Raw genomic sequence first — 17,505 nt, 5'->3', positions numbered from 1 at the left:
AGTCAATACCGTTATGCCATAGGAGCTCAGTCTCAGAGATCATTGTCCCAACAAGTATTAGGACTTTTAGTCCTCAGTATCTCAGTTCTGCACTTGAGTGATGTATCTCTGTCTCTGTGTTGTGTAAATGTGTTGTTGTATTGTCTATGCATTGTGTGTGATTTCTGTGTCCTGATGGCTGCCAGGCGCAATAGGAATTTCTGCAAGGACTAATAAAGAATAAAGAAAGTGAAAGACGACTGTGAAAAACTGAAGGGCCAGAACAGCAACAATGGAGTGTTGTCAGTCAGTTTCCCCTGGTGTCAGTGGAAATAAAAACAGTAACTAGAGCTGGATCTTTCACCAGCTCCTGTTAGTTCCCATTTGGGTTCTTGTTTTTATTTATTTTCATTGTGCAGCTGAAAACGACCGACAAACATATGCACGTACATACAGTACACACGCACACACACACACACACACACACACACACACACACACACACACACACACACACACACACACACACACACACACACACACACACACACACACACACACACACACACACACACACACACGCGCACACACACACGTGTAACACACTCACTGTGATCTTGACAGTGACTGTGGTGAATCCAGGCGGCATGCTTCCCTCTGTGTCCACGGCTTCTACAGTGAATGTGTATGTGGGCTCAGCGTTGGGCAGCGCCTCGTAGTCCAGGACCTTCAGAACTGACACCTCCCCTGTTACCGCGTCCACGTGGAACAACTGGCTGACCTGCCCAGGGGTACCATTCGTAATCCGATATGATATGTTGGAGCCAAGGTCAGCATCTATAGCCTGGTGGGAGGAAGGGAGAGAGAGAGAGAGAGAGAGAGAGAGAGAGAGAGAGAGAGAGAGGGGGTTATTTAGCAAGTGTTAGCACTTTTTTTTGGCATTTTCAAAGCCATTGAAGCAGTTTGAACTAAACATGGACTCTGTCACTGAGGTGGAGAGAGAGAGAGAGAGAGAGAGAGAGAGAGAGAGAGAGAGAGAGAGAGAGAGAGAGAGAGAGAGAGAGAGAGAGATAAACAAAAAGTGGGATGAAGGGAAACAGAGAGAGAAAGACAGATACACAAACGGCCAGATAAGCACAGATTAATTGAACAAGGAATTCATTCATCACAAGTAGACCCATCCACCCACCCATTCTTCCATCAATCCATCAATCCACCCATTCATCCACCCATCCATCAAGCCTAGCCACCCACCCACCCATCCATCCATCCATACACCCACCCATCCATTCATACACCTATGGCAAGGCATTTGGGCATTTATAATCTTAATATCACTTAATATCAGACGTCAGTTTTCTTTACTAGTTCGGTCATTGTCAGCACTAGATGAGCATTAAGGTCGTACTAGTTCAATCCTTACTAGTGACACCGGGCGCCGCAATAGTAGCACTGTCAGCTTTTTTACGCAATAATGGCCCTCAGGACCAAACTACAGTCGTAACACTAGGGTTGCCACTTTTCAGAAATCGAAATACGTGCGCGCGCGTGCATGCGTCGGTTTTGGGCGGATTTTGGAGTTTTTTTTGTTACTATATTTCGGTTTTAGGGTTAGGGTTAGGTTAGGGTTATGTTGTTTAATTATTTTGGGGAGCCAGCCCCCCAAACATCCTGAAATGCATAGAAATCTATGAAATCTAAATAAAACAATCTATGACATTTATATTAATTAGATTGAATTATTATATATGAATTATATTATTTATGTATTTATTAACTGTTAATCCATGAAGGATTTATTCCTGTTCCTGATGAGCATAACAACATAAGAGTTATTCTTTAAATGGGCACACTATTTAATTATATTGATTAATATGTATTAAATACATGTATATTTATTAGACTTTAAAAACTCAATATTAATAAACAATCAACCATATTAGTCTACTGAAATAGCCTATGCCCACATCAGCAGCCAATATGTAGGCTGCCACTAGGGCAGGTAAATAGAAATACTGACTGACATCTTGTTAAAAAACACAACCAGATAAATAAGATGTAATATCCCATACCGAATCGATCTCAGGAGATGTTTCAGTCATGAAGAACTGTGACACTTGTGCTTGGGACCGTCCTTTGGGTTCTTATATTTTTGCCATGTTGTTCTCCTGAGGCATGCTGTCTGATGTCAGCTAGTCCACCATGCGCTACAGATTACATACGCTGACAATCATACTTTACAGTTTTCTTTGTAAACACTCCACTGACGCTGTCAAGCCAAGGGTTTGCCCCTTCCCACTCACGTCTGTACTTTTGGAAGCGTTTTCTCTTTTGAGGACGCGGTTGAGTGTCGGCTGTAGACATTTTGAAACAGCGCGGTGCCGCTGCGCGAGCAGTGACTGACTGAGCAGAGGTAACTAGGCAACCATGACAGGCAGTGCAGAGACAGAGGATCGGCACAGCGCTAACTCTCATTGGTCGTGTCATGAGTAATGAGCCAATGAGCTGCTGAGCACACTCCCAGACAATGGGATCGTAGCCAGCGTTGCCAAGACTGTTTATTTCCCGCAACTTTTGGACTAAATTTGGCTTGTTTTTGGCTTGTTTTTATAGGTCGGCTGGCTCATTTCTATCACTATACTTGGCAAAACTGAATGACGCCCGATCATCTGAGCTCTCACTCTCTCAGTAACACAGCAAAGAGACAGGACGGCACATAAGTCATTCATATTTAATTCCCCGACCTTAAAATACGGGACAAAGTGCGTCCCTTATCAGTTCAACACGGAGCGCGTCTTTTAACTCATTGAGTGCCAATGACGTCTTTTGACGGCCGTTTTCAGTGTGCCATCAGTGCCAATGATGTTTTTTTTTCCAAAAAAAACATTTTTAATTTATTTATTTTTTTCTTCTTTTTCTTATCTCAAAGGAACTAGGAGAAAACGATTTTCAAAAAGTTAATGTTCCATCCACTTCAATGTTAAAAAATAAACGAGAAAAAAAATCGAATTTTTCCCACCATTGTAAACACTGTATTTCTGAGTGAGACATGCCACTTTCAAACATCAAACAACAAATGTCTGAATCTGAATCACCTCAGTGATTAGCAACCATCAGGGGATCAATCCCACTGAAGACAAACACTCTGTGACCAATTGAAAACATAAAATAATAGCCTAATCCTGGCACAGGGATCAACAAGCTTGAAATAAGCCTGGCACTGAATGAGTTCATTTTTAATTACGGGACGATTCCGTATTTTACCGGACGGGTGGCAACCCTAAGTAACACAGAAAGTCTTACTAGTAAACTAGTGAGCTGCAAAAACTCTGACATGTTAACTAGTCAAACATGGATTCATCTCACTAGTTATCTAGTGAAGGTCCAAAATGATCATTGTAGCTGTAGCTAACTAGTGAGATCACATCCATCCATCCATCTCACCGTTAGCTTCAGTATGACCGTATCCTTGAGGTTGTTTTCTGGCAGGCTGATGAGGTAGGCCGGCTGGGTGAACACCGGGCTGTTGTCGTCTATGTCCTCTACGGTGACGGACAGCGTTAACCGGGAGCGTCGCGGATCCACCGCACCGTCCCACGCCTCAACAATGATGTCATAGTGACCTTTCACCTTTAGGATGGAGTACACAGTAAAATGTGTTAATTTGTCCACCTGTAACTCTGAGAGCATACAAATGATCCCAAATCCATTAGGTAACATTTGTATGCTCTCAGAGATAAAGCGTCAACACTGCCTCTGCAGATATGAATTCATCATTTTGGGCTGCGTTTTTGTTTATCGCATAAAAGAACCGAACAGGGTAAGTAATTGAATAACCCTGGCACTGATACTGTATGATTTGCGCGTGGGAAACTAAATCCATTGAAATACATGGATAATAAATGAGGATGAGTCGCACGTTACTCATTGTTTTGCATTTATTCAGATATGAATGTCAGAGATGGTTAAACTGGTTTCCATCTTTAATTAAGGAGATCTAACCCGAGTGCTACACACTAAAATACATGTTAATTTAACTCAGAGTTAAGTGGTTACTACTTGAAACAAACAGAGAAAATCCCGCATTTTACTGAATCATAAGCAAACACAGTCTATAAAGTTTAACCACATGAACCCTAGCGTCCCTATTCCGGGCATGTCGTAATAGGTGAACGTTCAGCGAAATCAGCAGATCTACAAGCTCACAATGCATCACATTGAGATACATGTGTACAGCTTATAGATCAGCTATTTTCGCCAAAGATATTTGGTGTGGAAGTATAGACCCCTGTCAATAAAGTACATGTACTGTCACCCTGGGCAAGACCTGGGATGTTGGTTGTCTAGGAAGTTGACAACCGGAAATGGTTGAATTTGGCGGAAGTACCGCCCAAGGAAATGACGTTGATGCTTTACAAATCTGTTAACATTCTCCGTGAATGAAACGAGTGTTGTGATTGGTCAAAAAATATCGTTTCCGGGGGAAACGGAAATCCTGTCCACTCAGGACTTCCTAGACACTCGCTGCTTTAGGTCGTGACCAGGCTCTTCTTTTCGCAGATGAGTGAGGCTGGGACCGAGGTTAATGTACTGTAGGGTTTAAGTGGTTATTAACCCTTTAAGACCGGGAAAGCATCTGCCACTTTAACCATTATTCTTGGCTATTCAAAAATAGAAGATCTACAAGCTCATAGCGCGGCAATGAGCTTGTAGATCTGCAATTTTGGAAAAATCATGAAAATTACATTTTTGAGATGGGTCCTTGGCCAAATACATATATTTGTGGGTGGTCCTTGACATGAAGAAGTTTGAAACCACTGATGGTTTTTCAGAAATCTGTTTTTTTAATTTCTTTATTTAGAAGACATTTGTAGATGCGTTCCCGGATTGAATGGGTAAAGTTACAATCAACTGTGGGGATGATGACATTAGCACCGCTCCAACTGACCTCTCTGTCCAGTGGTACCGCAGTGGTGATGGTCCCATTGGTATCGATGTTGAAAAGGTTCCGGTGGTTCACCAGACGATAGTGGACCTGACCACTGATGCCAAGGTCTGGGTCTGTAGCCTAGAGAACACACACACACACACACACACACACACACACACACACACACACACACACACACACACACACACACAGACACACACACACACACACACACACACACACACACACACACACACACACACACACACACACACACACACACACACACACACACAGTTCCAATGAGCTTTTTTCAAAATAAAAACAACGTCAGTTTGCATTAATCTCTGCATATGTATCTTTAACTTTAATTAAGTTGTGTGTTTTTTTCATTGAAGCTTGTGTAATTGTGTGAACACGCACGCATGTACGTGTTTGAAAATCTTTTTTACTTGAGTGCGATGCAAGTGTGTGTCTGTTTTCAAATCCTTGGCTGTATAAAATTCAAAACATCAACTTTATTTAATCGTTTCTGTTTTGTGTGAGAGTGTAAATCCATTAAACGTGACCAAACTGTATTAAAACTTTACTTTCTCTTATAAACTATAACAAGTTAACTTGGATCAGACTTAAAAAAAAAGTGTGCGTGTGCGTGCGTGCGTGCGTGCGTGCGTGTGTGTGTGTAATGCAGATCACTTCAATGTGACTAGCGTTTTGAACCAGTGCATATTAAGTGTATCATTAACTGCTGCACTCTGCTCTGACCTTTTCACAACAATGGGCTTCTGTCATTAAAACCCTGCTCATTATCTACTGAACACAGGAAAAATAACTGCAAGCTCCCTTATATATCAGACCTGTCTACCTATCATTTTTTGTTCAATCCCTTTAAACTTAACCCATACCTAATCTGTTTTTCTTGCTTACTAGCTCAGATCACTGGGACTGCCCCCTTATATTGATTATTCGGTTGGTTTGGTGTTAGTTGACCAAGATGTTGTTAGCATTTTTTGTGTTTTATTCATCATTTTGAGTTAACTTCCTGAAAAATAATAGGCACATTTATAGTAGTTATGATACTTGAAGAGGTTATTTTACACGGCACTGATGCATTTTCCATATTTGTCAATTAAATCAACAAATCCATTCGAAAGAATCCTTGACTATTAGTCAAGTAAGAATTTATTTCATCGATGACAAAAAATTACGCAATCTGATTGGTTGATAGCTGTGGTATAACAACCATATACCACACAGCTATGGTGTCTTTGTACAGTTCTACTGTATACATTAATAGGAAAAGACAAGAGCTAACAAAATAATTATCAATCTGCACAAATGTCACAAGGTACAAACAATGAATGGCTCTAGTGGAGGCGTCAGTACGGAGGAGTGGAGAGAGTAGCGCATATAAATCCACCCAAAAAACGAATAAAAACAAAAAAACACAAAGGCAAAGCTGCACAAAGATCATATTGACAAAAAAAAAAGAAGACAAAAACAAAAACGATCTAAATATAAACATTGCATAGCAACTGCCTTGTTTGCGCAGTCAGGAACTACTTTCTTGGGTATTAATTGGGATGTGTCTATCATGTTGTGACATTTGGTAGCCATTTTATAAAAGCAATAACTCACTTTAGACACTGATATATTTCGATTATCATATACTCAACATTATGAGTTAAATCTATCATTCTATCCCTCTATTATTTACTTCACCTTACTCCAACATTATCCCATCAAAGACAACAAAAAAGACAACAAACAAACACAACGCAACACAACACAACACAACGCAAACACAACACAAAACAACGCCGACCAGAGAACAGCTGAGGACAACAGAGCAGTGTGTGTGTGTGTGTGTGTGTGTGTGTGTGTGTGTGTGTGTGTGTGTGTGTGTGGGGTGGTGTGGGCGGGATAATGTTATCAGTCTGAGCTTGGGTAAGCAGGACTTCGGGTAACGACAACATTAGTCAGGAGCTGGATCAATTTAAAGTTAATTAGCACTTACAGTATATTGTAAGTGGGACACACACACACACACACACACACACACACACACACACACACACACACACACACACACACACACACACACACACACACACACACACACACACACACACACACACACACACACACACACACACACACACACACAGTGTATGTTGTATTTATAATCTATTCTCCACTCTTACTGTCCCCACACACACACACACACACACACACACACACACACACACACACACACACACACACACACACACACACACACACACACACACACACACACACACACACACACACACACACACACACACACACACAGAGCTTAGATTGATGTTGGTATATTTGTGTTGGTAAAGTCTATATTGTATTGCTGCCTGGTTGTCAAACAGTGTTGTAAATTTAATGGAGTATGTACTGTAGAAGCATCTCTGATTATCTGCAGTTTGGTTCAAGGTCTGTTCTCTTCTGGAAGAGAAGAGAACGGACAGAATGAAAGGAGGAGAAAAAAAGTGTGTGTACGTGTGTTCAGTGTGTGTTATTTATAAGCATAGAGGAAGCTGTAGAGACACATTTGCTGTGTGTACTTTTCATTTCATTTAACAAAACTTCCGCCCTGTGCCAAACAGGGTAATTGGTTTTAAAACTACACAGCAAAAAATATTGACATAAAAAGACTAAATAGAATTTTACAGAGTAAGCCCTATATACTTTGAAGTATGGCGAATAGCTATTCTATTTATATGTTTTGTCTAATGACATGCTCAAAATAAGGGCATCAGGTTGAAAGTGATTCAACTTTTTGCTTGTGTTCTCTTCTCAAGTTCTGACCAAGAAGTTACCAGTACGCTACTCAATGGACGCATCAAATTGCATTTCACGAGAGGCTTTGGTAAAACATGGCCAGTCAGTTTCTCATACCATGTGAAATACATCAAAGGACTCTGAAAAGGCATGTTTCAGGCAGCTACGGCAACACTGTTTTCTGCACAACTTAGTAAGAGCGCACTTTGGAAATGAGATTGATGAAGGACAGGGGCTCCAAGACACTGCTGGCTTTAGATGCTGATTTTACAGCATCTAAATTCTTTATTCTTCTTCAAGACGAGCAAAAGTCTATCTACAAGTTCACAATGTCATAACTGTGAACTGAGCTTGTAGATTGGCTATTTTTGTTATTTGGCGTACAACAAAGTATATATAGGGCATAAGTGGTTCAATTGTATCTCACCTACTCGCTCTACCTTTCTGTATCTGCTTCTCTCTCTGTGTCTCAGTCCTCCATTCCTCCCTCCCTCCATCCCTCCCTCCCTCTGTCCCGTGAACTGGTGTAATACCAGGCACAGTAACAACGGTAAAAACATCATCATCATCATCAACAACAACAAAAGAGAGCACAACAGAAACAAAATGGGATTTGTGTCTATCACGGATTATGTCTCATCCTGTGCAACACACACTGACAAAGAAAACCTGTAATACAGAATTTTTACACTCTGAGTTAAATGAACACAGGATTTTACTGTGTACCCCACTCCCTCCCTCCATCTTAAGACTTGCTCTGTTCTTTTCTCATGTATCTCCCTCTTCTCTCTGTAATTACAATATCTGTGACAGCGATAGAAGCAGATGTTCCTGGAGCTAAATCACTGTGTTGGGTCATCGACACAAACGTTATGTCTGTGTTCACGTCCTGTTGTCGTGTGCTGTTGTTTTGTTTGTCTTTTTTTCATTTAGCCATGCCTTTAGATAATCTACTGCCACTGCTAGCCAAATGTCTACAATGGGAAATTACATTAGCGGTGGTGTGTGTGCATGTGTGTGTGTGTGTGTGTGTGTGTGTGTGTGTGTGTGTGTGTGTGTGTGTGTGTGTGTGTGTGTGTGCGCTACCAATTTTCACTGCTGTGTGTGAATGCCTATAGATTTAAGCAAACACATATTGTATGGGCTGTTCACACTTTCTACAGCCTGAAGTGCACTCTGCACAGTTTGACTGAGCAACTTTCACTTAGAGTCGAGTACTTTGTCCACCATTGATGACCATGCACCGCCCTAATAACCCGAAAACAAACAGCCATTTGTAGGTTCATGATGGCCATGCGCTTCCCAAATAACCCCAAAAAACAAACAACCAAAGTGACTCCATCTGCCCTCAAATTCTAATTCATCTCAGCATAGTCAGATGCAAGGAGCAGCCAATCTTCTCCCAGTCTCTCATTTCATCTCAACTCTTTTTTTCCCTCCCTCTGCTTTTCTCCCACGTCTCTTTCCATTCTCCACCTCGTTTATTTACTTCCCGTCTCTCCTCTGGCTCGTCCCCTTCCTCTATCATTCTCCCTTCTCATCTCTCACTCTCTCTCTCTCTCTCTCTCTCTCTCCCTCTCTCTCACTTCCGTGGTTTCCTCTTCTCTCTCCTCGCTCCTGCCTCGGCCCAAGGTCAGGTCCATTCATTCCCGCTGAAGTCTGTTTAAAACCAGCAGGTACCGACCTTCCCTTGGATGGTGGCCCAGAGTCGTGCCATGTACAGGCCGCTGAGGGATCACACCGTCTGTTAGGGTTTGGAACGCGTCCAAGGGCCCTTGAAACGTAGAACGTTCAGGTTTGGAATACTTTCAAGTGTCCTCTCTAAAGATTGGATTTTGGATTATGGGGATTTTATTTGAGGTTTTATGACCTGGAATGGTCTCCGTGGTGCCGAATGGTCTCCGAGGGTGTGTATTAAGTCTGTTGTGCATCCACATGTCTGGTTTAAGGATCATGGAGAGATTCAGGAGTTTGGAACGGTGCCCAACGACCCAAAGGAGCATCACGTTTTTTTGGGTTTTGTATCTGTCAAACTGTCAGAAATATCTAAGACCCGTCCATATGGGTGCATAAAGGCCATTTACTAACCTTGGAACAAGAGCAAGTACACAACCAGGACAGCGTGATGGACATTTACAACCTGTCAAAGTGTCAGGTTTATCAAAGACCCCGTACAAACTAGGTGCACAAGGGCCATAAATTCAAATTGGAGAAGGTCCAAGGGAGCATGTTTTGAGATTGAAACTTGTCTAAGTGCCATATTTACTGTATCTATGAGCACTGACTGAGGGAGTACAAGAGCCAGGTATTGGGTTTGGAAAACCTCCAAAATGCCAGTGTAATTCTTGTAATATTTTTTTTGGCAAGGAAAAATAACCCCCCCCCCACAAACACATCTCTTCACCGAAAATAGCCGAACTACCACTTCACAATCCCTAGAATAAAGACAGTAGGGTTCAAGTAAATCAAATACATTTTAAGTACTGTACGTGTTAATCCACAAAAAAAGACACAAATACACACAGAAATGCATGTAGTCACAGATTTGCGTACACAAACACACAGAGATATGTGTACACGCACGCACGCACGCACGCACGCACGCACGCATGCACACGCAAACACAAACCCTCCTGTGGGCATAATAACTTATAGTCCTAATTACAGCCCAACCAGGATTAACTAAACAATGTTAATGGTCTCTGGTCCCTAGCACATTAGGAGGATTACTTTAGGAGCCTTTGTGAGCCTGCGTGGCATGCTGTGTGGTGTGTGGGATGAGACAAGACACGGTGACCCCCACACACAGTATTACTGTATGCTGGCCTTTTATGCTCATCATTAGCATACACACACCATTCTCATCCGTTCTGCAACACAACGATCTGTGATGCCACATTAGAAGCAACACAAGGACCGTTTAAATTGTACTTATAGTCAAATTGTGCACCTGGTAGACATTAGCACACATACCACGACAATAACAATGGCACTGGCTGATCGGATTCAACAACCAGTGGTGGAAGAAGTACTCGATTGTTTTACTTAAGAAAAAGTAGCAATGCCACAATGTAGTAATACTCCTGTATTAAATGTCTTTTTTTGAAGATATTTCGAACTGTGTGAAATCTTCTTGAGAAGAGCAGATCTACAATAATCAGAATCATCTTCATTGTCACATCACAGTTTTTCAGATGTAAAGTGGGTGAACATTTTGTGCAAGCTCCACCGTTTTTGTTGTTTTCAGGAAGAGAATATAAAAAGAAGAGGGTTGATCTGCTCTTTTTGAAAAGCTTAAGTATGGATTTTTTATTGATTGATTTATTATGAATTATTATGAATTATTAATAATGCAATTCCGCAAAGAAACTAAAGTTTTCAATCATTGCAGTAAAAAGTACAATATTTGCCTCCGAGATGTAGCGGAGACGAAGTAAAATGTGTCGAAAAATGGAAATACTCAAGTAAAGTGAAAGTTCCTCAAAGTTGTACTTAAGTGGAGTACTTCAGTAAATGTACTTTCCACCACTGGATTCGAACAAAAAGAAACATGCTCTGAGAATAACGCACTGATTGACTACTGTGCTAAGTGGGAACCACTGGTCTATGACATATCTATGACATATCTATGACATATGACTGTTTGGGCAAGTTTTCAGCCTGATTCATTTCCTTTGTTTCATTTCCCAAATTGGCTCTGAAAGAGTCTAGCTGAGGACATCATACATGCCCAAATTTGGGCGATCCGAACCCCTTTGATTTCCATTATAAGTGATAAAGTACACATTGAACATTTAAAAAAGATATGTAATATGTAAACATATGTAAACAAAACATTGTTAGCCTCGTGATAGTGTGCACAAGAAATGCAGCGCTGATCAGTCCAGAGTAGTTTGTGAAATTAGCTCCGGTGTGTGTGTGTGTGTGTGTGTGTGTCCGTACCTTGACCTTTCCAACAAAAGCTTGATTCCGTTCCTCTGTAACAGTTAGGTTCACTGGCAGTGAAGAATTGAACAGTGGGTCATTGTCATTAACATCTGTCACCACAATGATCACCGTCGCTGTTGAAGTCTGAAACACACACACACACACACACACACACACACACACACACACACACACACACACACACACACACACACACACACACACACACACACACACACACACACACACACACACACACACGCACGCACACACGCACGCACGCACGCACACACGCACACACGCACGATATGGAGGATATGCATTATTGTTGTTATGAAGGCATTACATATGTATAGTCATACTCACAGTACAACAAAGGCACCATATGGGAATTTCGTGTCTACATGAGTCTTGTCTTGACCTTTGCAAGACTATACTTGCACACAAAGTACAAGGACAACAGGACCTCACATACTATTGACACTGCAGAGGGCTTGTACAACATATGTATACTGTATCCCAGAGACAGCATGCTATATGCAAACCATGTCTGTCTGTGCACAAGCTCTGGACCACACATCACTGTCTATATATATGTAAATTCACCACCGTCTTGCAGCGTGGATGCAGCTTTGGAGTACCCTGTGGTTAGTGAAGAATGGTGTATTGGTCCTGTGTACCGTTGTTCCACTGACTACATTAACTCCCAAACCGCTTCGCAAGGAGACTGTTGAATAGACTAATAGACGGCTTTGCGGTATGATTGAGGTCACACTGAAAAGGAACACATTTTAATGGAGAGGAGAGAGAGATCCCATCTTCGTGTTCACAATTCACAAATTACTTTTTCCCCCCCACCAACTCTTCCACATGTTTGACTAGTAACCAAAAGGCCTAATTGTTAGCAATTAATGGCACTCACATGAAGATTGAAAAGAATTAATCACAGTTTTCAACTCACTGTGATGCTATTTCACTGGTGGCCATTAGTGCCTGTACCCCTGTCTCTAACGGACCATATTCTTTGCTAATTAACTCCTTTATCCTCCCTAAACCCTTGCTATTGTCAATGTATTATGTCGCTAAGTGGTGCACTTAGCAAAGTCATGCTTGATCAAGAACACACATGGGAAAATGGTGGGAGATTTATTTCCCATCCGAAATGGAAGCTAGTTGTATGTCCAAAAAAGAAAAACGAATCCTAAAACAAAAAACAGTTCTCTATTCTCAAAATGTCTACTCCTTCACAAAATGCTTCTACTTTATAGTAAGCTGAGGCAAAACCTGCAGCATCTATCTACATATCCTAATGTTGTGGAGTTCCTTATTTGACTTTCATGAGTGTGTGTGTGTGTGTGTGTGTGTGTGTGTGTGTGTGTGTGTGTGTGTGTGTGTGTGTGTGTGTGTGTGTGTGTGTGTGTGTGTGTGTGTGTGTGTGTGTGTGTGTGTGTGTGTGTGTGTGTGTGTATGTGCACGGGTGGGTGGGTGCTGAAGATTTCACTTGTAATAGAGTTAAGGAGACAGTGGATGGATAAATGCAGTATACCACAAATTACAAGTGTCTATATCAGTGTCTGTATCAGACTTCCAAAACAGTGTGCTGAGGCACGCTGGTGTCCGCGGGACAAGTCCAGGTGTGCATTGAGATTTTGTCTTGCTCATTGCCGTGGCTTGGGTACTAAAAGTTTGAAAACCACTGGTCTATATGATAAAAGAGAGAGCGAAAGAGAGAGAGAGGAGAGCAGAAACGTGATTGGAAATGCAAAAGAACCTGAATATCAGCGTGGGTGGTGTGGTGTGTAGGCTTGTGGTCACATGACATGAATGCTCAATAACTGTTCATTCTTAAGCCTAATGCATGCTCCTTCTGATATCTGAACTTTATTTCGGAGAGGGAGGTGATATAACTACAAATTGACGTCTTTCCAAACTTCTGAAGAACTTTTTCTCAGAACTCCTGCACCCCAGATGTCCAACTCTCCGAACTAGTTCAGAAAGAAACCGGAAGTTCTTTTGATGTTGGAAGGAGCATGTATTGGCCTTTAGTGGGTATCTCAACCTGAATGCATGCGGCACCCCCCCAAACACTACACACGCACGCGCACACACACACACACACACACACACACACACACACACACACACACACACACACACACACACACACACACACACACACACACACACACACACACACACACACACACACACACACACACACACACACACACACACACACACACACACACACACACACTGGTGTTGGGCATTACCGATATCCTGTGTGCATTGATGCACAGCAGATGTGAAGTCACACCCAGCTCAGAGTCCAATTAGTTTGGATTCAGGCCAGGTGTGACTGCTTAAATCAGTCACACCTGGCCTGGGTCAAACAAGTTGGACTCAGCGCTACAGTAGGTGTGACTGGACACCTGTTGTGCATCAAATGAATTAATGCACAATGGATAAATCAGCCATCCCCACACACATTCAGGAGGGGGAGACAGACACACGGTTACGTGACTCTCATGTGTGTTTCCTTGTGGCCATCTACCATGTCATTACAACAAAAGGCATGGCAAGCAGTGTGTGGTCATGGGAAATAAAGATACATTTAAAAATAAACCCACTTGGCTGTCATCTGTCCTTCCTTTGAGCCTGTCACATATGCATATTTACGTGCCAGTTATTTTGCTTTATTTCGATACTGTGGGATAGTGCGACAGCCAACTGAAGGCACATTATGAGGAAGAACTGCACCACAGGTCTCCAGCTGGACTCAAACCGGAGGATGTTACGGTTATGGGGTTGGCAACTGGAACACTGTAACTACATTGAAATGAAAGTAGATTTAAGGGTCACGGCTAAATCACGATTACTGAAGCTGAATAGATACTGCATATCTAAGCATTAAATTGCTTCAATAGCGCAACATAGCGGTAAATTGTATATTAGCTCTACATTTTGTACAAAAGTTAGAGAACTTTATTTATTTTACAAAATCTGTCTATATGTGCATTATGTGCAAACTTAATGAACACGTGATTGTACATAAAGTATCTGCAACCAACACGGTTATTATTATGACAGGAGCGGTGTGGAAATAAAGCAACGGTACAGTACACAAATGTACAGTACATGAAATGGTGCACAGCTAAAAAAATGAAATGGTGCACAGCTAAAAAAAAAGATACTCCTAATAGTTAGGATGGGTAAATGCAGAGGACAATTTTATTAGTACTATACAGTGAGAACAATACCCTAAAGGAGTGGAGACCAAATTGATATTGTTATTACCCAGAATGTACAAATGTAACCAAATGGACCCTTATGGTTTCAAATTGTATAAGTCTCAGACTTAAATGAACATAGAGTTTTAATGTGCAGGGCCTTTCAAGAGGGACACTAAGTAGCCTATATTGTTCTGGTCTGCACCAAAGTGAAGCTACTTTCCACAAGCAGTAGGCTACAGGAGCTATAGCTTACAGCACCAGCTTGTAAGAGCTCCTCCATTTGTGGCAATATGATGGATTCAGTGGCCAAATAGCCAATTAGGCACTTTGTAGTCTGACGCTCTCACAACAGGACATTTAATAATAGGGACACTGTGTGTGTGTGTGTGTGTGTGTGTGTGTGTGTGTGTGTGTGTGTGTGTGTGTGTGTGTGTGTGTGTGTGTGTGTGTGTGTGTGTGTGTGTGTGTGTGTGTGTGTGTGTGTGTGTGTGTGTGTGTGTGGGGACAACCTAAGGCCTTGAGAGTGATACTGATTAATGGGCCTGTATAAGGCAACAAGACCCCAATCTCCTCTACTTTTTCTGTCTTCCTGTCTCTCTCTGTCTTCCTGTCTCTCTCTGTTTTTGTCTGTCTGTCTGTCTGTCTGTCTGTCTGTCTCTCCCTTTATTTATTTCTGTCTCTCCCTCTCTCTCCCTCTCTCCCTCTGTCTGTCTGTCTGTCTGTCTGTCTGTCTGTCTGTCTTTCTTTCTTTCTTTCCAGTCCTCCTCCTCTCATTTTCCTTCCTCTGCTGCTCCTCAGTTTGCCAATTTCTCATTATCCAAACAAGACTGTCAAGCCGGTTAATTATGCAAGATACATTTGCACCCATTTCCACACTGCAAGACCTTTGGGCAGGAAAGATTATACTAATGGCCCATAGTGCCTCGGTGCATCATGGTTGTTCTCTTTATAGGTGAATTCTTCACTTCTCAAATAGCCACCTGATGTTGTTTCTCTACCCCCCATTCCCAGCGTGTCTGAGTCTATATTGCTGTGTGTGTGTGTGTGTGTGTGTGTGTGTGTGTGTGTGTGTGTGTGTGTGTGTGTGTGTGTGTGTGTGTGTGTGTGTGTGTGTGTGTGTGTGTGTGTGTACGCACACTGAGAAGGTCAGAGTATTCAAATCAAAATGTTCCTTCCTTTAGGGAACCTTGAACTTTACCTCCCATTTCACTGACACGTGAGGTAAGTGGAAGAGGAGAGAGGAGATAAACCAGCCTTAATTCAACTGATAGTTGGTCAATAGAAAGAGAGAGGAGGAAAAGAAAAGAAACAGAGGCGAGGAGAAGAGTGGAGAGGTGAGGAGCAGCGAAGAAAACAGAGAAGAGCAGAAGAGAAAGGGAGAAAGAAGAGGGAGAGAGGAGGAGTAATAGCAGGGCAGAGAGATAGCAGGGCGAGTTGGACAAGCATCTTTATTTGTCTTTCATGTGAGAACGATGGAAGATTTGACTTTCAAAGACGGAGAGAGCGCGAGAGAGAGAGATGGGGTGACAGGGATAGGAGAGGGAGAAAAAAGGCAGACATTAGTGTGAAGTCAAAGATGATATATTGATCTGTGCGTGTGCGTGTGTATGTACGTGTGTATGTACGTGTGTATGCACGTGTGTATGTACGCGTGTGCGTGCGTGCGTGCGAGACAGACGGAGGGAGCCTGAGATACAATATGGAGACTGTACCCTGCAGTATCAAACATAATCACACATCTACTGTACCACAGAAAGGTCTAGTAATAAGCTAGTGGCAGAGAGGAGCGAAGGAGAGAGAGAGAGAGAGAGAGAGAGAGAGAGAGAGAGAGAGAGAGAGAGAGAGAGAGACTCACAGCAACAGATTGAGAGTTGGGGCAAGATGGGGATAAATTGCGGAAGAGAGAGACATAAAGTGAAGCAAAGTGGCAGGACACACGGAGGAACCTTTTCTAAAGAGCTCTGGTACATAACAGCCAGGCCATCACAGTAAACTTGGACGGTCCATTTTGGCCCTTTTACTTACTGTATACTGTGCAATAATGATTAACTATGGAATGAATACAGACAAAACTAAAGGGCACCCTTGGGGTACAAACCCATTTCTCTCCAATAATACAGTTTTGAGTGTCTATTTAATATTTCCAGGGTCCTGTACTACTGTAGCTGGGTCCACAATGCACATATTTAACTGTCTGCACTGTCAACAGACTGAACCATAAAGATGTTTGCTGAAAGGCATTAAGAGACTCGCAGCCATTCTCATAAAATTTTTATTTTCCACTGTTTAGAATCAAAGTCAGTTGCTCTTTTACTTTGTGATTTGTTGTTTTAGGGCAAGCATCTGGCCATTCCTGCCAGTGAGCAGGCAATAAACTACTTGAGCCCTATTCAAAGATTTTCCAAAATAGCAGATCTACAAGCTCACAACGTGTCGCAATGCGTCATAGGCTTGTAGATCTGCTGTGTCTGAACATTTTTGAAAGTTGTGGGAAAAAAACTCTGCCTATGACATGCCCAAAATTGGGATGGCAGGTTGTAAAGTGGTTAAACTTCACTGGGTACACAAAATGATGCACTGGAAAGCAACTGGTGTGCATGTGCATGTGTTGTAAGGAAT

The 17,505-nt window shown here is 42.1% G+C and overlaps 1 protein-coding gene across 1 annotated transcript in view; it reads right to left on the bottom strand.

The window, feature by feature from the left end:
• Window positions 1-17,505, bottom strand: part of LOC311059872 (protocadherin-15-like) — a 240,989-nt gene that overhangs the window by 81,750 nt on the left and 141,734 nt on the right. The window contains exons 21-24 of the mRNA XM_084077970.1: window positions 11,669-11,797; window positions 4,928-5,047; window positions 3,424-3,609; window positions 590-823 (exon numbers count right to left, since the gene is read on the bottom strand). Coding sequence (XP_083934096.1) covers window positions 590-823; window positions 3,424-3,609; window positions 4,928-5,047; window positions 11,669-11,797 — 669 coding nt within the window. The remainder of the gene's footprint in view (window positions 1-589; window positions 824-3,423; window positions 3,610-4,927; window positions 5,048-11,668; window positions 11,798-17,505) is intronic.

The sequence above is a fragment of the Gymnoscopelus microlampas genome, assembly GCF_963454915.1.
Source record: "Gymnoscopelus microlampas genome assembly, chromosome: 14".
In the NCBI taxonomy this organism is placed as follows: Eukaryota; Metazoa; Chordata; class Actinopteri; order Myctophiformes; family Myctophidae; genus Gymnoscopelus; species Gymnoscopelus microlampas.
The sequence above is the reverse complement of the archived record's forward strand: the minus strand, read 5'-3'. Positions and strand labels throughout refer to the sequence as shown.